Genomic DNA, 23,250 nt, shown 5'->3' on the forward strand with positions numbered 1-23,250 from the left:
CGGGCTATAATCACTAGCGCGCGGGCTATAATCACTAGCGCGCGGGCTATAATCACTAGCGCGCGGGCTATAATCACTAGCGAGCGGGCTATAATCACTAGCGCGCGGGCTATAATCACTAGCGAGCGGGCTATAATCACTAGCGCGCGGGCTATAATCACTAGCGAGCGGGCTATAATCACTAGCGCGCGGGCTATAATCACTAGCGCGCGGGCTATAATCACTAGCGCGCGGGCTATAATCACTAGCGCGCGGGCTATAATCACTAGCGCGCGGGCTATAATCACTAGCGCGCGGGCTATAATCACTAGCGCGCGGGCTAATCACTAGCACGTGGGCTCGAGAGATTGTTGATGAGGCCTGTGTTAGTTTTCTATTAGCCTAATGCTACAAGACGTTAGTCATTATTAGTGAATGATGATTCTGGTTACATTTGGAACAAAAAAGGGCATTTTCACAGCCAGATCAGTGATGATTGGGGGGGGAAATGTTACACAATTTTGATTAAATAAATGATTATTGGGTCTGTGGTTGTGAGAGGCTTATATTTAGCCTACGTTTTAATTTCACAAGCCTTGCATTCATAAAATGATTGCTGACTGTTTTTGAAATGCGGCGTATTTGACATTTTAATTGTACAGTAACTCTCTTATTTAGAGAAAACAAACAAAAAAATCAGATGTGAATCGAGTTCAAGCGTGAGATGAATGGCACATCGTTTGTTTTTGGGGGGACGTGGCTAATTGGTGCTTTATATTTTGGAGGACTCAATTTTCCATTAGCCGTGTGTGTGTGTCTCTCTCTCTCTCTCTCTCATATATATATAAATGTTTTTGTGATTTTTAAACAGTATTAACTCCCCCCAAGTCGATGGCCTTGGCACCTGTAGTTCTCCCCATTCCTCTTCTCCGTAGCACAACGGAGGGGAAATGACTGCAGTAGAGGATCCATTTGTATTGAGATTGAGAACAGTTGCTTTATCCTGCCTTCTGTGTTCCATTGATCTCTTCCTCTTTATTTCTGCCCTATTCTCTCTGTCTGTCTCTCTCATACGAATGAATCAAGAATGTTCCCTTCTGCCTTGGTTCAATGATATCATGAGGTTTAACCTCAGGTGGTGAAATGGTTAGCGATGGGAGGAGTGACGTAGCCATACATGATGTTATCTGATCCTGTGGTCTCACAACGACCTCGTTCGCGCGAGCAGGGACGACATCGGTCGCACAGACCTTTCTCTTCTGTCCATTTCAGTTTATAATGTCTAACAGAAAATGTTATTTTTTTAATTTTTTTTAGACTGGAAGTCATTTTGCACCTTCTGCTCTTGTCATCGTTGCTATAACCTTCTGTCATTCTGTTTAAAGCCCGGGTGACCTGTTGCCCCTTGGTTTCTTCTGGTGTCTTGTCTTTCTCTGTAACAAGCTGTTTTGTTTCTCCTAACATCCGCCAAACTTTCTGATGCTCCCAACTCCTCTCCGCTATGTGAGGAGTCAGCCTCTTCTTTGATTTCTGTTCTCTCTGTCCTGTTTTTTTCGATTCTCAGCATTCATTCATTTACCACCTCTCCATGCTTCTGAGAGCCTCCATGCTTCAGAGAGCCAGGGTTAATATAGTACCACCTCTCCATGCTTCAGAGAGCCTTAATATAGCACCACCTCTCCATGCTTCACAGAGCCAGGGTTAATATAGCACCACCTCTCCATGCTTCAGAGAGCCAGGGTTATTATAGTACCACCTCTCCATGCTTCAGAGAGCCAGGGTTAATATAGTACCACCTCTCCATGCTTCAGAGAGCCAGGGTTAATATAGCACCACCTCTCCATGCTTCAGAGTCAGGGTTAATATAGCACCACCTCTCCATGCTTCAGAGAGCCAGGGTTAATATAGCACCACCTCTCCATGCTTCAGAGAGCCAGGGTTAATATAGCACCACCTCTCCATGCTTCAGAGAGCCAGGGTTAATATAGTACCACCTCTCCATGCTTCAGAGAGCCAGGGTTAATATAGTACCACCTCTCCATGCTTCAGAGAGCCAGGGTTAATATAGTACCACCTCTCCATGCTTCAGAGAGCCAGGGTTAATATAGCACCACCTCTCCATGCTTCAGAGAGTCATGGTGCTCAGGGACTTCTTCACCTTCTGGCAGCAGTTCTGTTGAGTGTAATTTGGCGCTCACTCCAAACAGTGATCCCTTGGTAGTGTACACTAATGTAAGTGCCCTTATCCCCAGGCCTGTGCTACCTGCTTTCCCTCCATCTCTCCCTGGTTCTTAGCTGGGCGCGGAGATGGGGAGCCACCTTTTTAGTTCTTGGTGCCTCTAATTCGAAACAGGATGAGGTTGGTTCAAATGAAAACATTGCTTTAAGTTTCACTGCCAGTTGTATTAGGATAGATTTACATCTGTATTACAATCAGCCGGGTCTGGATTCAATCAAGGACTCTCATCGACCATATCCATGCTGAAAGTACTTTTTTATAGAATACGAGAGGCTACATTTTTACTTTCTTGGGTCAGTAAATTTAATACTGTAGGTATTACTACTGCCAACACAAATGTGCTTTAGATTTGTTAGAAATATGACCGGTTGACACAATAGTAGCCTTTGTTTTTTTTTGACTGCAGAAACCTACTAGACTTGTTTTCAACAGGAACAAAAAGTTTCAAGTTATTTTGAAATGGCTTCCATCTTTGATAAAGCTATATGTTGCTATGTACACATTTTTCTTTTGGTTTGATCTGTGTGAAGAAGCATCGTTGTTACATGAAAATGTCATTCATAGTCAATTTGAGAGTTGGGCCAGTAACTGAAAGGTTGCTGGATCGAATCCCCCGAGCTGACAAGGTAAAAACATATTGCCGTTCTGCCCCCTGAGCAAGACAGTTAACCCACTGGTCCCCCTGGCGCCGAAGACGTGGATGTCTGTTTGAATGGTGTCTGTGAGTATAACACAACTCAAATGGCAGGTCAAAACCTGAGAGATTCCTTTACAGGAAGTGGCCTGTCTGACCATTTCTTGAACTTGTTTTCCATCTCTATCATTTACTAAGGATCTCTGCTCTAACGTGACACTTCCCACGGCTCCAATAGGCTCTCATAGCCCGGGAAAAAACAGAATGTCGTCATTCCAGCCCCAGGCTGAAACACATTATCGCCTTTCTCAAGTGGCCGATCAAGGGACACTGGCTTATGCGCGTGACCCCGACCGCCCCCGCCTTTGGGATTTTTTCCTCTGTTTGCCGAAAAGGAGATTCCCTGTCAGAATATTATCGCTTTTCTACGAGAAAAATGTCGTAAAAATTGATTTTAAACAGCGGTTGACATGCTTCGAAGTACGGTAATGGAATACTTAGAATTTTATTGTCACGAATTGCGCCATGCGCGCGACACTTCTTTACTATTTTGGATAGTGTCTGGAACGCACGAACAAAACGCCGCTATTCGGATATAACGATGGATTATTTTGGACCAAACCAACATTTGTTATTGAAGTAGCAGTCCTGGGTGTGTATTCTGACGAAGACAACAAAAGGTAATCAAACTTTTATAATAGTAAATATGATTATGGTGAGTGCTAAACTTGCCGGGTGTCTAAATAGCGAGCCCGTGATGCCTGGGCTATGTACTTAGAATATTGCAAAATGTGCTTTCACCAAAAAGCTATTTTAAAATCGGACATATCGAGTGCATAGAGGAGGTCTGTATCTATAATTCTTAAAATAATTGTTATGCTTTTTGTGAACGTTTATCGTGAGTAATTTAGTAAAATGTTAGCGAATTCCCGGAAGTTTGCGGGGGTATGCTAGTTCTGAACGTCACATGCTAATGTAAAAAGCTGGTTTTTGATATAAATATGAACTTGATTGAACAAAACATGCATGTATTGTATAACATAATGTCCTAGGGTTGTCATCTGATGAAGATCATCAAAGGTGAGTGCTGCATTTAGCTGTCTTCTGGGTTTTGGTGACATTATATGCTGGCTTGAAAAATGGGAGTCTGATTATTTCTGGCTTGGTACTCTGCTGACATAATCTAATGTTTTGCTTTCGTTGTAAAGCCTTTTTGAAATCGGACAGTGTGGTTAGATTAACGAGAGTCTTGTCTTTAAATGGCTGTAAAATAGTCATATGTTTGAGAAATTGAAGTAATAGGATTTTTAAGGTTTTGAAAATCGCGCCACAGGATAGCAGTGGCTGTTACGTAGGTGGGACGAATTCGTCCCGCCTAGCCTAGAGAGGTTAAGGTCAACATCAAAGTAACTCATACGCTGATTAAAACACATTGTTTTCTGGGAAATCTTTTGAATGGACATGTAAAGAGCTAAGTCATCGTTCCAGCGACGTGTTTGATCTGTGCGTTCGCAGGTAGCGCAGTGAAGTGAGTTTTTTTTTTGGGGGGGGGGGAAAAACTGAAAGTATTAATTTTAGAAATAGTTTTAACATGTGTAAAGTTGGAATCCAAACGGCGTCTCCAGAATACCGTCGATTTGAAATGTTTATTTATTTTTTGGGTTGGTGATCATCTGTATTTATTTATGTTCCATCAGGTAGCCATATTTCAGATGTGTCCATGGAAACAGGATTATTAGGGAAATCATTCTTCTTGCACAGCATGTAAACGTTTTAATCAAACTATTATATTAATCTGGCTATCCACAATAATCACATTATTGTGTGCGTGTAACCGTACTAATTGTCTTTCTCTCCTGAATGGGGAAAAGCTATGTCCTCTCATTAATCTGCGCCAGCCAGTCATTCAGCCAGCCAGTCATTCATATCCAGCCAGTCAGTCATTCATCCAGCCATTCAGCCAGCCAGTCATTCATCCAGCCATTCATCCAGCCAGCCAGTCATTCATCCAGCCATTCAGTCATTCATCCAGCCATTCATCCAGCCAGTCAGTCATTCATCCAGCCATTCATTCAGCCAGCCAGCCAGCCATTCAGCCAGCCATTCAGCCAGCCAGCCATTCAGCCAGCCATTCAGCCAGCCATTCAGCCAGCCAGCCAGTCATTCGGTCAGTTAGTCATTCGGCCAGCCAGTCATTCGGCCAGCCAGTCATTCGGCCAGCCAGTCATTCGGCCAGCCAGTCATTCGGCCAGCCAGTCATTCGGCCAGCCAGTCATTCGGCCAGCCAGTCATTCGGCCAGCCAGTCATTCGGCCAGCCAGTCATTCGGCCAGCCAGTCATTCAGTCAGCCAGTCATTCAGCCAGCCAGTCATTCGGCCCGCCAACCAATCCGTGCCACATGCTAAATGTTTCTTGACTAGAGATGATATCATGCTGGAGATGTTCAATCGTCTCCACCTCAGTAGCCGTCTCCACTCACACTCTCTGTTATAGAAGGCAGCCAGGCAGTCATCCCTTTTGAGGCTTCTTATCGACATCAGTTTTTACCTCTTGCGTTCGTGCGCTATCTCTCTTGCTCTCGTTCCCTTTCTCTCTGTCTCTCCCAATCTACTTACCCTCTCTCTTACAATCTTCGTCCCCCCCCGTGTCTGTGTCTGCGGAATACGAATGCAAAGTTACGATATGAGGCTTTTTTTAATAGAATTTAATAAAATGTTTAGACAGTATTAAATCGCTGGTGTGTTGTCCTGCTTTCCCCCCCGTTCATATTTAGGCAGAGAGGGGGGAATAATATGAAAATGCCCAAAATATGAGTGGTTTATTGTTCCGTGTACCGGGCTTAAAGGCAATGGTTCCACGTGATCTTATGTCACCTTGGAATGGATTTAGATTCTGCCAATTAGTTTGCTCAATGAGAATGTAATTTAGAATAGAACTGGCAAATGAGAAATTCCACCGGAGCCTTTTCTCTGTGTTGAGAGAAACTGATTTATTTTTTTACGTGGAGCAAAGGAAAGGCAAAGCGATTTGCTGCTAGATGGGTGCATAATTTCTCAAATCAGTAATTCTAATGTCTTTTTAGCTAGTCTGGTGGAATGAGGGTTGGGGAGGAGAGGAGAAGTGCTGCAGGGTGAATGCTTCAGCTTGGCAGGCTCCTTATTACATAGCATTACAGTAAAGTAATGGGGACTGGACCTGCTGCAGTAAGCGGACCGAGGTGTGGCGTCCTGTGTGTGTCGTGTCACTTCCCGTCTCTTGCCGTGTCGACGAGCGCGTAGGGAGGTCGTCGACGCGCATTAATCACACTAGCTGCTAGCTCCTCTCCCGCTCGTTAGCTGTTCCCTCCCAAGTTAGCAGCGGCCCTAATAGCTGTGTCTTAATGAGCTCTAATTGAGAATGGGCAATTTGCATGGTCAAAGCCATTGTGAATCTATCCAAAGACACTTCATCAAGTCTTCTAGTATTGCTATTGAGCAGATCGGGAGCTACTGCCCTGCTACCACATGCCTCTATCAACGACCCAGATCGGGAGCTAGTGCCCTGCTACCACGTGTCTCAATCAACGACCCAGATCGGGAGCTACTGCCCTGCTACCACGTGTCTCAATCAACGACCCAGATCGGGAGCTACTGCCCTGCTACCACGTGTCTCGATCTACGACCCAGATCGGGAGCTACTGCTCTGCTACCACGTGTCCCTTATCTACGACCCAGATCAGGAGCTACTGCCCTGCTACCACTTGTCTTTATCTACGACCCAGATCAGGAGCTACTGCCCTGCTACCATGTGTCCCTTATCTACGACCCAGATCGGGAGCTACTGCCCTGCTACCATGTGTCCCTTATCTACGACCCAGATCGGGAGCTACTGCCCTGCTACCATGTGTCCCTTATCTACGACCCAGATCGGGAGCTACTGCCCTGCTACCATGTGTCCCTTATCTACGACCCAGATCGGGAGCTACTGCCCTGCTACCACGTGTCCCTTATCAACGACCCAGATCGGGAGCTACTGCCCTGCTACCATGTGTCCCTTATCTACGACCCAGCTTGACGGGCTGACGGTCTGTGCAGAGACTTTGTCAGGGGGCTTGTAATGTGAGGTTATTGATATGTCAAGCCTGGGTTTCTCTCTCTCCCTACCTGGTGCTTAGTTCTTATCAAGCCGCCTGGCTCTTCATCTCTGGCTTCCCACGTGAACCTCCTCCCTACCTGCTCCCCAGGTTAACCTCCTCCCTACCTGCTCCCCAGGTTAACCTCCCTCCCTACCTGCTCCCCAGGTTAACCTCCCTCCCTACCTGCTCCCCAGGTTAACCTCCTCCCTACCTGCTCCCCAGGTTAACCTCCCTCCCTACCTGCTCCCCACGTGAACCTCCTCCCTACCTGCTCCCCAGGTTAACCTCCTCCCTACCTGCTCCCCAGGTTAACCTCCCTCCCTACCTGCTCCCCAGGTGAACCTCCCTCCCTACCTGCTCCCCAGGTGAACCTCCCTCCCTACCTGCTCCCCAGGTGAACCTCCCTCCCTACCTGCTCCCCAGGTGAACCTCCTCCCTACCTGCTCCCCAGGTGAACCTCCTCCCTACCTGCTCCCCAGGTGAACCTCCTCCCTACCTGCTCCCCAGGTGAACCTCCTCCCTACCTGCTCCCCAGGTGAACCTCCTCCCTAACTGCTCCCCAGGTGAACCTCCTCCCTACCTGCTCCCCAGGTGAACCTCCTCCCTACCTGCTCCTCAGGTGAATCTCCTCCCTACCTGCTCCTCAGGTGAACCTCCTCCCTAACAGCTAACCCAGGTGAACCTCCTCCCTAACAGCTAACCCAGGTGAACCTCCTCCCTAACTGCTCCCCAGGTGAACCTGCTCCTCAGGTGAACCTCCTCCCTAACAGCTAACACAGGTGAACCTCCTCCCTAACAGCTAACCCAGGTGAACCTCCTCCCTAACAGCTAACCCAGGTGAAACTTCTCCCTAACAGCTCCCCACGTGAACCTCCCTCCCTAACAGCTAACCCAGGTGAACCTCCTCCCCAGGTGAACCTCCCTCCCTAACTGCTCCCCAGGTGAACCTCCCTCCCTAACTGCTCCCCAGGTGAACCTCCCTCCCTAACAGCTAACCCAGGTGAACCTCCCTAACAGCTAACCCAGGTGAACCTGACATGTACATCAACATTACCCCTCAGGACCAAACCATCTCTGTTTCTCTCTCTCTCTCTGTCTCTCTCTCTCTCTCTCTCTGTCTCTCTCTCTCTCTCTCTCTCTCTGTCTCTCTCTCTCTGTCTCTCTCTGTCTCTCTCTGTCTCTCTCTCTCTCTCTCTCTCTCTCTCTCTCTCTCTCTCTCTCTGTCTCTCTCTCTCTCTCTCTCTCTCTCTCTCTCTCTCTCTGTGTCTGTCTCCCTTCTGCTGTTACTGTTGTGACACCAGGCTCTTTTATACCGTCTACTTCAAAGCTAGATTAAAACCATCTGGGGCAACTCTGCTGATCAAAGGTTAAACTCCTAAGCAAGGTTTTCTTCTGTGTTGCACCTAGGGTCCCGTTCTTTTTTAAAAGGAGAACCAATAGATCTTTGTGAGAGAGAGAGAGAGAGAGAGAGATCGGTGTTCCTATACCGTTTACTGTTACAGAATGTCACTTTTTTTTTTCCCCCAGCAGAAGTTAAAGGGATGGATGCTGCCACAGCTTGACTATAAGGACAAGAAATCAACATGGAGATGTACTATATTATCTATTGTCAGGGAGACAGTGAAACTGGAGTCTTCTGAGGATCCATCTTCAGCCTTGTTGTTTGAATGATACAGAGAAAACGGGGACCTGTACATAGGGCTGGTTAATATGGTCTAAAAAACCCAAACATTGTCAAACTTTTTGGTCGATTCACAATATATATTTCTCTAAATAAGATTTGTTGTACAATTTTGTAAAAGTAAAATACACTGTATTTCAAGCAGTCAGTTATAATCTAATGAATTCAGGGCTTGTGAAACTTGGATAAATATAAACCTTCCACAACCATCAGACCCACTAATCATTTTAATTATTCTATCAAATAATAATCACTGATCTGCGTTTCAAGTCTGTGAAAATGACGTTTGTTCCAAATGTAACCAGAACCACATATCATCATCATCATCATCATCATCATCATTCACTAATGATGACCAACTTCCTGTAGCTGGCATTATAGAAAATTAACACTGGTCTCATTGACAATATAACACGTGCTAGTGATTAGCCCGTGTGCTAGTGATTAGCCCGTGTGCTGGCGATTAGCCCGCGTGCTAGCGATTATAGCCCGCGCGCTAGCGATTATAGCCCGCGCGCTAGCGATTATAGCCCGCGCGCTAGCGATTATAGCCCGCGCGCTAGTGATTATAGCCCGCGCGCTAGTGATTAGCCCGCTAATCTTTTACATTACAAGTTGAGTCAACGTGGATCTATCTGCTAGCTAACAAGGTTGAACAGTTGAATTGTTATGAACACACCCTTCTGTCCGTCTCCAACGGTTTGAGCAGCAGGCTAGCTTGGCGTGAGGGGGAGGGGCTTGGCGTGAGGGGGAGGGGCTTGGCGTGGGGGGGAGGGGCTTGGCGTGTGTATAAATAGGAAGGTGAACACAGCACAGGAGATCAGACCATATAGACAAGAGAATAAGCAGACATAAACGCTCGGAAAAACAAACAAAAAACTAAACTTTATTCTTGCCATATAGGCATTTGGAATAGTGTGTGTAAGTATACATTTTGAAATAAAATAATTTGATTAATAAATAATTATTAATAAAATATTTTGATATATCGCCTAGCCCTAGTGGGACATCGCCTCCACTCTTTAAAATAAAAAAAATAAAAAAAACATTTATTGGAGTTTGTAAGAAGGTACAGTATATCCCAGAGATAGAAGGAGAGGGGCTGTAGTCCATCTCGTTTCTGCGTAGAAGGTAATAATTCTCTAAAATGTCTCGGGCGATTCCCATTTGTGAAACATTTTCAAATGCCACAAATTCACTCCTTGTTTTAAGGGAGGTGTAAGTTGGAAGCCCAGACACGAGGTTATCGTGAACCAATAGAGACATATGGCGCAACTGTTGTGAAATGGATCCTTTTTGTATTTCGCTGGCATCTTGTGTAATGTTCTCCTCTCTCTCTCTCTCTCTCTCTCTCTCTCTGCTTGGTTGCAGGCTCACCGGTCGAGGCTCAAGGTTCAACAGACGGAGAGAACATGACTCACAGGCCCGTGCCAGAGCTTGGCATGGGGCTACTGTGCCAGCCTCTCCCCAACCAGGCCCTCTGATACCCCAGTGAAACATGACAGAGAGGCTGTGAGGCTAGGATAGCCCCGTCCCGTCCCCCGTCCCGACAATACTCTCAACAGTTTCCCCTAACCCCTAAACTCTCCATCCTGCCCCACCATGCTGCGTTTCCTGCCTCTGAAGCTGGGTCGTCTCTACCGTTGTCTGAAGCTTCTATTGGTGGTGGGCCTGTTTGTTATCCTACTGATGAACACCCACAACCTGTTCGCTTCCTTTCAGAAGAACGAGCTGACGGACCGCCGCTTCATCAACCTCAACAAGTGTCCCGCCTGTTTCGGCACCAGCTGGTGCAGGAAGTTCATGAACGGCCAGGTGTCTTTCGAGACCTGGGGACGTTTACGCTTCCTGGATGTCTTCAACGTCAAGAATGTGTATTTCGCCCAGTACGGAGAGCCGCGCGAAGGGACGAGGCGAGTGGTGCTCAAACGCCTAGGATCCAATCAAGAGCTGGCGGACATTGACCAGAAGATATGTAAGAGGGCTACGGGCCGGCCGCGATGCGACCTCATCCAGGCCATATACAAGACGGAGTTCGCCAGGCTGAACGGGGACGTGAGGCTGCTGACCCCTGAGGTGGTAGAGGGCTGGTCTGACCTGGTGCACTGCCCTTCCCAGAGGCTACTGGACAGGGTGGTACGGCGCTACGCTGAGACCAAAGACTCTGGCAGCTTCCTGCTGAAGAACCTAAAGGACACAGAGAGGATGCAGCTACTGATGACTCTGGCATTCAACCCCGAGCCCCTCGTACTACAGGTAGGAGGAACCTGACGAAAGCTTTTTTTTAATACCCTGTCGTCTTCTAGTGTTTCTAGTTGTTACTGTATTTAAAAGGTAAAGGCGTCTTCATTGTTTCCTTCTGAGTGAGATGCAGTGTCAAGACTGCTGACATGTTTTAGAGAAACCTGTCGAAGACAAGGTGGAAAATATACTGTTAGGCCCTTTCTGACATGACCTCTACAGTGTGAGAATTTCACCAGAATGTTCAACTTACAAATATACGAGTATAAACTAGGCTTGGGCGGTATACCGTATACTGGGGTATTGTATAAACTAGGCTTGGGCGGTATACTGTACATACCGTATACTGGGGTATTGTATAAACTAGGCTTGGGCGGTATACGCCGTATACTGGGGTATTGTATAAACTAGGCTTGGGCGGTATACTGTACATACCGTATACTGGGGTATTGTATAAACTAGGCTTGGGCGGTATACCGTATACTGGGGTATTGTATAAACTAGGCTTGGGCGGTATACTGTACATACCGTATACTGGGGTATTGTATAAACTAGGCTTGGGCGGTATACCGTATACTGGGGTATTGTATAAACTAGGCTTGGGCGGTATACTGTACATACCGTATACTGGGGTATTGTATAAACTAGGCTTGGGCGGTATACCGTATACTGGGGTATTGTATAAACTAGGCTTGGGCGGTATACTGTACATACCGTATACTGGGGTATTGTATAAACTAGGCTTGGGCGGTATACTGTATACCGTATACTGGGGTATTGTATAAACTAGGCTTGGGCGGTATACTGTACATACCGTATACTGGGGTATTGTATAAACTAGGCTTGGGCGGTATACAACCGTATACTGGGGTATTGTATAAACTAGGCTTGGGCGGTATACTGTACATACCGTATACTGGGGTATTGTATAAACTAGGCTTGGGCGGTATACTGTACTCCGTATACTGGGGTATTGTATAAACTAGGCTTGGGCGGTATACTGTATACTGGGGTATTGTATAAACTAGGCTTGGGCGGTATACTGTACACTGGGGTATTGTATAAACTAGGCTTGGGCGGTATACCGTATATACCGTATACTGGGGTATTGTATAAACTAGGCTTGGGTGGTATACCGTATACTGGGGTATTGTATAAACTAGGCTTGGGCGGTATACTGTATACTGGGGTATTGTATAAACTAGGCTTGGGCGGTATACTGTACATACCGTATACTGGGGTATTGTATAAACTAGGCTTGGGCGGTATACCGTATACTGGGGTATTGTATAAACTAGGCTTGGGCGGTATACCGTATACTGGGGTATTGTATAAACTAGGCTTGGGCGGTATACTGTACATACCGTATACTGGGGTATTGTATAAACTAGGCTTGGGCGGTATACCGTATACTGGGGTATTGTATAAACTAGGCTTGGGCGGTATACTGTACATACCGTATACTGGGGTATTGTATAAACTAGGCTTGGGCGGTATACTGTACATACCGTATACTGGGGTATTGTATAAACTAGGCTTGGGCGGTATACCGTATACTGGGGTATTGTATAAACTAGGCTTGGGCGGTATACTGTACATACCGTATACTGGGGTATTGTATAAACTAGGCTTGGGCGGTATACTGTACATACCGTATACTGGGGTATTGTATAAACTAGGCTTGGGCGGTATACTGTACATACCGTATACTGGGGTATTGTATAAACTAGGCTTGGGCGGTATACTGTACATACCGTATACTGGGGTATTGTATAAACTAGGCTTGGGCGGTATACTGTACATACCGTATACTGGGGTATTGTATAAACTAGGCTTGGGCGGTATACTGTACATACCGTATACTGGGGTATTGTATAAACTAGGCTTGGGCGGTATACCGTATACTGGGGTATTGTATAAACTAGGCTTGGGCGGTATACTGTACATACCGTATACTGGGGTATTGTATAAACTAGGCTTGGGCGGTATACTGTACATACCGTATACTGGGGTATTGTATAAACTAGGCTTGGGCGGTATACTGTACATACCGTATACTGGGGTATTGTATAAACTAGGCTTGGGCGGTATACTGTACATACCGTATACTGGGGTATTGTATAAACTAGGCTTGGGCGGTATACTGTACATACCGTATACTGGGGTATTGTATAAACTAGGCTTGGGCGGTATACTGTACATACCGTATACTGGGGTATTGTATAAACTAGGCTTGGGCGGTATACTGTACATACCGTATACTGGGGTATTGTATAAACTAGGCTTGGGCGGTATACTGTACATACCGTATACTGGGGTATTGTATAAACTAGGCTTGGGCGGTATACTGTACATACCGTATACTGGGGTATTGTATAAACTAGGCTTGGGCGGTATACTGTACATACCGTATACTGGGGTATTGTATAAACTAGGCTTGGGCGGTATACTGTACATACCGTATACTGGGGTATTGTATAAACTAGGCTTGGGCGGTATACTGTACATACCGTATACTGGGGTATTGTATAAACTAGGCTTGGGCGGTATACTGTACATACCGTATACTGGGGTATTGTATAAACTAGGCTTGGGCGGTATACTGTACATACCGTATACTGGGGTATTGTATAAACTAGGCTTGGGCGGTATACTGTACATACCGTATACTGGGGTATTGTATAAACTAGGCTTGGGCGGTATACTGTACATACCGTATACTGGGGTATTGTATAAACTAGGCTTGGGCGGTATACTGTACATACCGTATACTGGGGTATTGTATAAACTAGGCTTGGGCGGTATACTGTACATACCGTATACTGGGGTATTGTATAAACTAGGCTTGGGCGGTATACTGTACATACCGTATACTGGGGTATTGTATAAACTAGGCTTGGGCGGTATACTGTACATACCGTATACTGGGGTATTGTATAAACTAGGCTTGGGCGGTATACTGTACATACCGTATACTGGGGTATTGTATAAACTAGGCTTGGGCGGTATACTGTACATACCGTATACTGGGGTATTGTATAAACTAGGCTTGGGCGGTATACTGTACATACCGTATACTGGGGTATTGTATAAACTAGGCTTGGGCGGTATACTGTACATACCGTATACTGGGGTATTGTATAAACTAGGCTTGGGCGGTATACTGTACATACCGTATACTGGGGTATTGTATAAACTAGGCTTGGGCGGTATACTGTACATACCGTATACTGGGGTATTGTATAAACTAGGCTTGGGCGGTATACTGTACATACCGTATACTGGGGTATTGTATAAACTAGGCTTGGGCGGTATACTGTACATACCGTATACTGGGGTATTGTATAAACTAGGCTTGGGCGGTATACTGTACATACCGTATACTGGGGTATTGTATAAACTAGGCTTGGGCGGTATACTGTACATACCGTATACTGGGGTATTGTATAAACTAGGCTTGGGCGGTATACTGTACATACCGTATACTGGGGTATTGTATAAACTAGGCTTGGGCGGTATACTGTACATACCGTATACTGGGGTATTGTATAAACTAGGCTTGGGCGGTATACTGTACATACCGTATACTGGGGTATTGTATAAACTAGGCTTGGGCGGTATACTGTACATACCGTATACTGGGGTATTGTATAAACTAGGCTTGGGCGGTATACTGTACATACCGTATACTGGGGTATTGTATAAACTAGGCTTGGGCGGTATACTGTACATACCGTATACTGGGGTATTGTATAAACTAGGCTTGGGCGGTATACTGTACATACCGTATACTGGGGTATTGTATAAACTAGGCTTGGGCGGTATACTGTACATACCGTATACTGGGGTATTGTATAAACTAGGCTTGGGCGGTATACTGTACATACCGTATACTGGGGTATTGTATAAACTAGGCTTGGGCGGTATACTGTACATACCGTATACTGGGGTATTGTATAAACTAGGCTTGGGCGGTATACTGTACATACCGTATACTGGGGTATTGTATAAACTAGGCTTGGGCGGTATACTGTACATACCGTATACTGGGGTATTGTATAAACTAGGCTTGGGCGGTATACTGTACATACCGTATACTGGGGTATTGTATAAACTAGGCTTGGGCGGTATACTGTACATACCGTATACTGGGGTATTGTATAAACTAGGCTTGGGCGGTATACTGTACATACCGTATACTGGGGTATTGTATAAACTAGGCTTGGGCGGTATACTGTACATACCGTATACTGGGGTATTGTATAAACTAGGCTTGGGCGGTATACTGTACATACCGTATACTGGGGTATTGTATAAACTAGGCTTGGGCGGTATACTGTACATACCGTATACTGGGGTATTGTATAAACTAGGCTTGGGGGTATACTGTACATACCGTATACTGGGGTATTGTATAAACTAGGCTTGGGCGGTATACTGTACATACCGTATACTGGGGTATTGTATAAACTAGGCTTGGGCGGTATACTGTACATACCGTATACTGGGGTATTGTATAAACTAGGCTTGGGCGGTATACTGTACATACCGCATACTGGGGTATTGTATAAACTAGGCTTGGGCGGTATACTGTACATACCGTATACTGGGGTATTGTATAAACTAGGCTTGGGCGGTATACTGTACATACCGTATACTGGGGTATTGTATAAACTAGGCTTGGGCGGTATACTGTACATACCGTATACTGGGGTATTGTATAAACTAGGCTTGGGCGGTATACTGTACATACCGTATACTGGGGTATTGTATAAACTAGGCTTGGGCGGTATACTGTACATACCGTATACTGGGGTATTGTATAAACTAGGCTTGGGCGGTATACTGTACATACCGTATACTGGGGTATTGTATAAACTAGGCTTGGGCGGTATACTGTACATACCGTATACTGGGGTATTGTATAAACTAGGCTTGGGCGGTATACTGACTACCGTATACTGGGGTATTGTATAAACTAGGCTTGGGCGGTATACTGTACATACCGTATACTGGGGTATTGTATAAACTAGGCTTGGGCGGTATACTGTACATACCGCATACTGGGGTATTGTATAAACTAGGCTTGGGCGGTATACTGTACATACCGTATACTGGGGTATTGTATAAACTAGGCTTGGGCGGTATACTGTACATACCGTATACTGGGGTATTGTATAAACTAGGCTTGGGCGGTATACTGTACACGTATACTGGGGTATTGTATAAACTAGGCTTGGGCGGTATACTGTACATACCGTATACTGGGGTATTGTATAAACTAGGCTTGGGCGGTATACGTACATACCGTATACTGGGGTATTGTATAAACTAGGCTTGGGCGGTATACTGTACATACGTATACTGGGGTATTGTATAAACTAGGCTTGGGCGGTATACTGTACATACCGTATACTGGGGTATTGTATAAACTAGGCTTGGGCGGTATACTGTACATACCGTATACTGGGGTATTGTATAAACTAGGCTTGGGCGGTATACTGTACATACCGTATACTGGGGTATTGTATAAACTAGGCTTGGGCGGTATACTGTACATACCGTATACTGGGGTATTGTATAAACTAGGCTTGGGCGGTACTACATACCGTATACTGGGGTATTGTATAAACTAGGCTTGGGCGGTATACTGTACATACCGTATACTGGGGTATTGTATAAACTAGGCTTGGGCGGTGACTGTACATACCGTATACTGGGGTATTGTATAAACTAGGCTTGGGCGGTATACTGTACTACCGTATACTGGGGTATTGTATAAACTAGGCTTGGGCGGTATACTGTACATACCGTATACTGGGGTATTGTATAAACTAGGCTTGGGCGGTATACTGTACATACCGTATACTGGGGTATTGTATAAACTAGGCTTGGGCGGTATACTGTACATACCGCATACTGGGGTATTGTATAAACTAGGCTTGGGCGGTATACTGTACATACCGCATACTGGGGTATTGTATAAACTAGGCTTGGGCGGTATACTGTACATACCGTATACTGGGGTATTGTATAAACTAGGCTTGGGCGGTATACTGTACATACCGTATACTGGGGTATTGTATAAACTAGGCTTGGGCGGTATACCGTATACTGGGGTATTGTATAAACTAGGCTTGGGCGGTATACTGTACATACCGTATACTGGGGTATTGTATAAACTAGGCTTGGGCGGTATACTGTACATACCGTATACTGGGGTATTGTATAAACTAGGCTTGGGCGGTATACTGTACATACCGTATACTGGGGTATTGTATAAACCGTTGAAACATGTTTATTTAAAAAAAAAAGAAATGTATACAGTACCAGTCAAAAGTTTGGACACAGCTCAAGGGTTTTTATTTATTTTTTTACTATTTTCTTATTTCTCTCAAATGTTGTGTACAAATCTGTTGCCAGAGAATATAATGTTCATTTATCTACCATAAACCGCTACCAAAGTCGTTTTTAAAGAATTTGTCAGTACATCCAACTGGCCTCACAACCTCAGACCATGTTTAACCACTCCAGCCCAGGAACTCCACTTCCTTTTTCTTCACCTCTGGAATCATCTGAAAACTCATTCTGATTGGCTGGGTCTGGCTCCCCAGTGGGTGGGCCTATGCCCTCCCAGGCCCACCCATTTGCTACGCCCCTGCCCAGTCATGTATTTATTCGCCTGTTAGAATGGTGACGCAACATTTAACTGAAGTTGTTAAATTGGCTTTAGGCCTTCATTTTTCACTAGGAATGATACTCTATCTAAACAAATAACTATTGTTTTTATATTTTTTTACATGGATATATGTCCACAAATATTTCTTCATGCAATTGTATGGTTTACAATTTGTTAATGAACTATTTATCAAGCGTTTGTGCTTATGCTTGCGCACTTTGCGTGTTGATATGCATCTGATGAAGAGGACGCTTTTCTAGCGGGTCCTGATAGGCTGAAAGTTCAGGCGGTTCTAGTGTTAAAGGTGCAGGAAATCCTTCCCTTCCTCTGCCCTCGGGGGCTCTGCAGGAAACCCCTTCCTGCCCTCGGGGGCTCTGCAGGAAACCCCTTCCTGCCCTCGGGGGCTCTGCAGGAAACCCCTTCCTGCCCTCGGGGGCTCTGCAGGAAACCCCTTCCTGCCCTCGGGGGCTCTGCAGGAAACCCCTTCCTGCCCTCGGGGGACTCTGCAGGAAACCCCTTCCTGCCCTCGGGGGCTCTGCAGGAAACCCCTTCCTGCCCTCGGGGGCTCTGCAGGAAACCCCTTCCTGCCCTCGGGGGCTCTGCAGGAAACCCCTTCCTGCCCTCGGGGGCTCTGCAGGAAACCCTTCCCTCTCAACCCTCTGCCCTCGGGGGCTCTGCAGGAAACCCCTTCCTCGCCCTCGGGGGCTCTGCAGCCCCTTCCTCTGCCCTCGGGGACTCTGCAGGAAACCCTTCCCTTCCTCTGCCCTCGGGGACTCTGCAGGAAACCCTTCCCTTCCTCTGCCCTCGGGGACTCTGCAGGAAACCCTTCCCTTCCTCTGCCCTCGGGGACTCAGCAGGAAACCCTTCCCTTCCTCTGCCCTCGGGGACTCAGCAGGAAACCCTTCCCTTCCTCTGCCCTCGTGGGCTCAGCAGGAAACGGAAGGGACAGGGCTGTCAGTCAGGAGAGGAACACAGCAGGGCCGGGTGTAAAACCAACCAAACCCTCCGTTAGGTGCTGATCCAGACTACCAGCTGGTATGATGGATAACCTAATGGCTACTACCTCTCTCCCTCCCGTTTCTCTCACACACACACACACACACACACACACACACACACACACACACACACACACGGCCCTTCCCCCACCACACACACACACACACACACGGCCCTTCCCCCACCACACACACACACACACACACACACGGCCCTTCCCCCACCACACACACACACACACACACACACACGGCCCTTCCCCACCACACACACACAAACAAGGCCCTTCCCCACCACACACACACACACACACACACGGCCCTTCCCCCACCACACACACACACACACACACACGGCCCTTCCCCACCACACACACACACACACACACGGCCCTTCCCCCACCACACACACACACACACACACAGGCCCTTCCCCCACCACACACACACACACACACACACACACACACACACACACACGGCCCTTCCCCACCACACACACACAAAGGCCCTTCCCCACCACACACACACACACACACACACAGGCCCTTCCCCCCACCACACACACACACACACACACACACACACGGCCCTTCCCCCACCACACACACACACACACACCACACACACACACACGGCCCACACACACACACACACGGCCCTTCCCCCACCACACACACGCACGGCGCTTCCCCCACCCTGCTGCTGCAGCAGCACACAGAGCAGCATTTTCCTAAGTCGGACAGCAAACAAGTTCCCACATTTACTTAATTTTTTTAAAGTTTTTTTAAGTTTCTCAAAAAACATGTATTTTCAACAATCTGGAAAAAAAATATTATGATATTATTTGAAGTAAACGGGGACATATCAAGAGTGTAAGGTGCCAAACCCTCTGTAAATTACAGGGGAGTAATCTTCCTCTGCCGTAAATGTTTAGCCTAGCCACTTAGCATCAATCAGACCCACCCCAAAACCAACCTGCAGCTTGTTCATCTAAATACGTCCTCCTCAACCAGTATGGAGAAGTGTTATGGAGTGCTGTGGTGGAGACTTCCTCTGAGGATTTGCTTAGAGTTAGACCTACTGAGTTACTACACATTTACAGTAAATGGAGGGGCAGGTTGGAATTATTCAAAGTGTGTGTGTGTGTTTGCGCGTGTTTGCGTGTGTGTGTGTGTTTGCGCGTGTGTGTGTGTTTGCGCGTGTGTGTGTGTTTGCGCGTGTGTGTGTGTGTGCGTGTGTGTGTGTGTGTGTGTGTGTGTGTGTGTGTGTGTGTGTGTGTGTGTGTGTGTGTGTGTGTGTGTGTGTGTGTGTGTGTGTGTGTGTGTGTGTGTAAAACTAGTTTTGAAACTGAGGCCAATCCATAGACTACTTCTGTCTCTTCCCTTTCAACAACATGCAGTAGCACTGGTCCTGGGGGTGTGGTTTTGAACTGGGGGTGTGGTTTTGAACACTGGTCCTGGGGGTGTGGTTTTGAACTGGGGGTGTGGTTTTGAACACTGGTCCTGGGGGTGTGGTTTTGAACTGGGGGGGTGGTTTTAAACACTGGTCCTGGGGGTGTGGTTTTGAACTGGGGGTGTGGTTTTGAAACACTGGTCCTGGGGTGTGGTTTTGAACACTGGTCCTGGGGGTGTGGTTTTGAACTGGGGGTGTGGTTTTGAACACTGGTCCTGGGGGTGTGGTTTTGAACTGGGGGTGTGGTTTTGAACACTGGTCCTGGGGGTGTGGTTTTGAACTGGGGGTGTGGTTTGAAACACTGGTCCTGGGGGTGTGGTTTTGAACTGGGGGTGTGGTTTTGAACACTGGTCCTGGGGGTGTGGTTTTGAACTGGGGGTGTGGTTTTGAACACTGGTCCTGGGGGCGTGGTTTTGAACACTGGTCCTGGGGGTGTGGTTTTGAACTGGGGGTGTGGTTTTGAACACTGGTCCTGGGGGCGTGGTTTTGAACACTGGTCCTGGGGGTGTGGTTTTGAACACTGGTCCTGGGGGTGTGGTTTTGAACACTGGTCCTGGTTACCCAAAAGGAGTCACATTCATTTAGTTTCTGCCTGAACACTACACCTAATTCCATCCATCAACTCATCAAACCTTTTGATTTGTGGGAGAAAAAAAACCCCAACTAAAATCTGCCCCTATTTGGGTCCCCAGGACCTGGATTGAGAAACACTGCAGGATCACATCTGTAATATCTCTGAACTGACCGAGAGTTAGTGACAGGCAGAGTTAGAGGACTCCTTCTTTTTGTATCTATGCCATTATGGAAGCTGTGGCAGAATTGGTAGCACCATTGAGACTATCTCTATGTTTTAAAGTAGCACATTTTCATTTTGTGTTTTAAAAAATAAAAAAAAGCGTCAAGCTAATATTGATAATTTACTGCCGCTAGCAGGGCTGGAGTCCTGAATCAAACCTGGTGTATCATTCATTTATGGTGGCCGCTAGATGAAGGTTGTATAGCTGATTACATATTTAGAAACCATAGGCAACTCGAATTTAAACAAAACAATGCTCTCATCATTGGCTGATAGCTCCCAACCAAGAGAAATCTCCACCCAACTTGAATACTTTAAAGTGGTGGAAGCCGTCATTGGCAATGTCCATGTTTAAATGGGTTCTGTGAATCTAGAGTCTCTCTAACTCTGACCTGGGTTCTGTGAATCTAGAGTCCTCTGTCTAACTCTGACCTGGGTTCTATGAATCTATAATCCTCTATCTAACTCTGACCTGGGTTCTATGAATCTAGAGTCCTCTGTCTAACTCTGACCTGGGTTCTATGAATCTAGAGTCCTCTGTCTAACTCTGACCTGGGTTCTATGAATCTAGAGTCCTCTGTCTAACTCTGACCTGGGTTCTATGAATCTAGAGTCCTCTATCTAACTCTGACCTGGGTTCTATTAATCTAGAGTCCTCTATCTAACTCTGACCTGGGTTCTATGAATCTAGAGTCCTCTGTCTAACTCTGACCTGGGTTCTATGAATCTAGAGTCCTCTGTCTAACTCTGACCTGGGTTCTATGAATCTAGAGTCCTCTATCTAACTCTGACCTGGGTTCTATGAATCTAGAGTCCTCTATCTAACTCTGACCTGGGTTCTATGAATCTAGAGTCCTCTATCTAACTCTGACCTGGGTTCTGTGAATCTAGAGTCCTATTATCTCTCTCTGACCTGGGTTCTATGAATCTATAATCCTCTAACTCTGACCTGGGTTCTATGAATCTAGAGTCCTCTATCTAACTCTGACCTGGGTTCTATGAATCTATTATCCTCTAACTCTGACCTGGGTTCTATGAATCTATAATCCTCTAACTCTGACCTGGGTTCTATGAATCTAGAGTCCTCTGTCTAACTCTGACCTGGGTTCTATGAATCTAGAGTCCTCTATCTAACTCTGACCTGGGTTCTATGAATCTAGAGTCCTCTGTCTAACTCTGACCTGGGTTCTATGAATCTAGAGTCCTCTATCTCTCTCTGTCTGACCCAAAGTCAATACCAGTGTGTTATGGGCTGTCATCCCTGTACTGTATGGTGTTATCCCCTGTCATCCCTATACCGTATGATGTTATCCCCTGTCATCCCTGTACCGTATGATGTTATCCCCTGTCATCCCTGTACTGTATGATGTTATCCCCTGTCATCCCTGTACCATCCTGTATGTCCAGATGACGGAATATATATGGTACCGCTCTCCACATTAATCCCCCCCCGGTGATTCACAATCAACTAATCAATTGCAATTTCATTTGGCATTGACCGTACCTCGTGAAGGGTTGGGACAATAGTGGGCCAGGCCTGTGGTAGATGTTCAATATTGTGATGTGACCTCCAATCCCTCACTCAGCCCCACACAGCCCCCTACACCTCCAGACATCTGGAAGGACAAAGACCAGATCAGGCCGTTTAGTTAAGCCAATCTGTCAAATCTGATTAGCCCTGTGTGGTCCGTCTCTCTCGCTCTATCCCTCTTCCTCTATCCGTCTGTCTCTTTCTCTCTCCCTCCTCTTGTGTCCGCTCTAAAAAAAAAAAACCTGGCATTGTGGGATAATTCCATCAGTGTTTTAATGCCATTTATACCTCAGCTCCAAGGTTTGGTGAATGGTCTCCTGTCCTCATCTTACAGACACATTTAAACTCTTACCATCTTGTGTTTACTGGTGGTCATGAGTAATGGAGCAGGGTGGGAACTGTGGGCAGGAGAGGAACCCTGGGGGTCCCTGGGACGGAGACGAGATAAGTGGCTTGTGGGTAGACAGAGCCCAGTATATGTTGGGGGAGAGGCACCTCTGGGCTGTTTTTTATGACCTTTGACTGTTCAGAGTCCCTGCACTGCTTGGAATCATTGAGTCAAAAAGGAGAACATTTTCTGAGAGACTGTGTGGAGGAGGGAGGCGACCAGTTAGCAGCAATAAAACATCAATATTTAAGTGCTGTAATGGGCCGGTTCTGTTTCCAGCTACAGGCTGTAATGGGCCTGTTCTGTTTCCAGCTACAGGCTGTAATGGGCCGGTTCTGTTTCCAGCTACAGGCTGTAATAGGCCGGTTCTGTTTCCAGCTCTTTGAAGCTACAGGCTGTAATGGGCCGGTTCTGTTTCCAGCTACAGGCTGTAATGGGCCGGTTCTGTTTCCAGCTCTTTGAAGCTACAGGCTGTAATGGGCCGGTTCTGTTTCCAGCGACAGGCTGTAATGGGC

General features: G+C 46.5%; 1 protein-coding gene across 2 annotated transcripts in view; it reads left to right on the top strand.

Annotated features, from left to right (window-relative positions):
* The window catches only part of LOC106579747 (divergent protein kinase domain 2A), an 81,948-nt gene that overhangs the window by 6,074 nt on the left and 52,624 nt on the right, over nucleotides 1–23,250 (top strand). For both annotated transcript variants that reach the window (XM_045702851.1, XM_045702852.1), the window contains exon 2: nucleotides 10,019–10,903. In XM_045702851.1, the coding sequence (XP_045558807.1) occupies nucleotides 10,250–10,903 (654 nt within the window). In that variant the 5' untranslated portion in view covers nucleotides 10,019–10,249. The remainder of the gene's footprint in view (nucleotides 1–10,018; nucleotides 10,904–23,250) is intronic.

Source organism: Salmo salar, chromosome ssa19 (assembly GCF_905237065.1).
Source record: "Salmo salar chromosome ssa19, Ssal_v3.1, whole genome shotgun sequence".
NCBI lineage: Eukaryota > Metazoa > Chordata > Actinopteri > Salmoniformes > Salmonidae > Salmo > Salmo salar.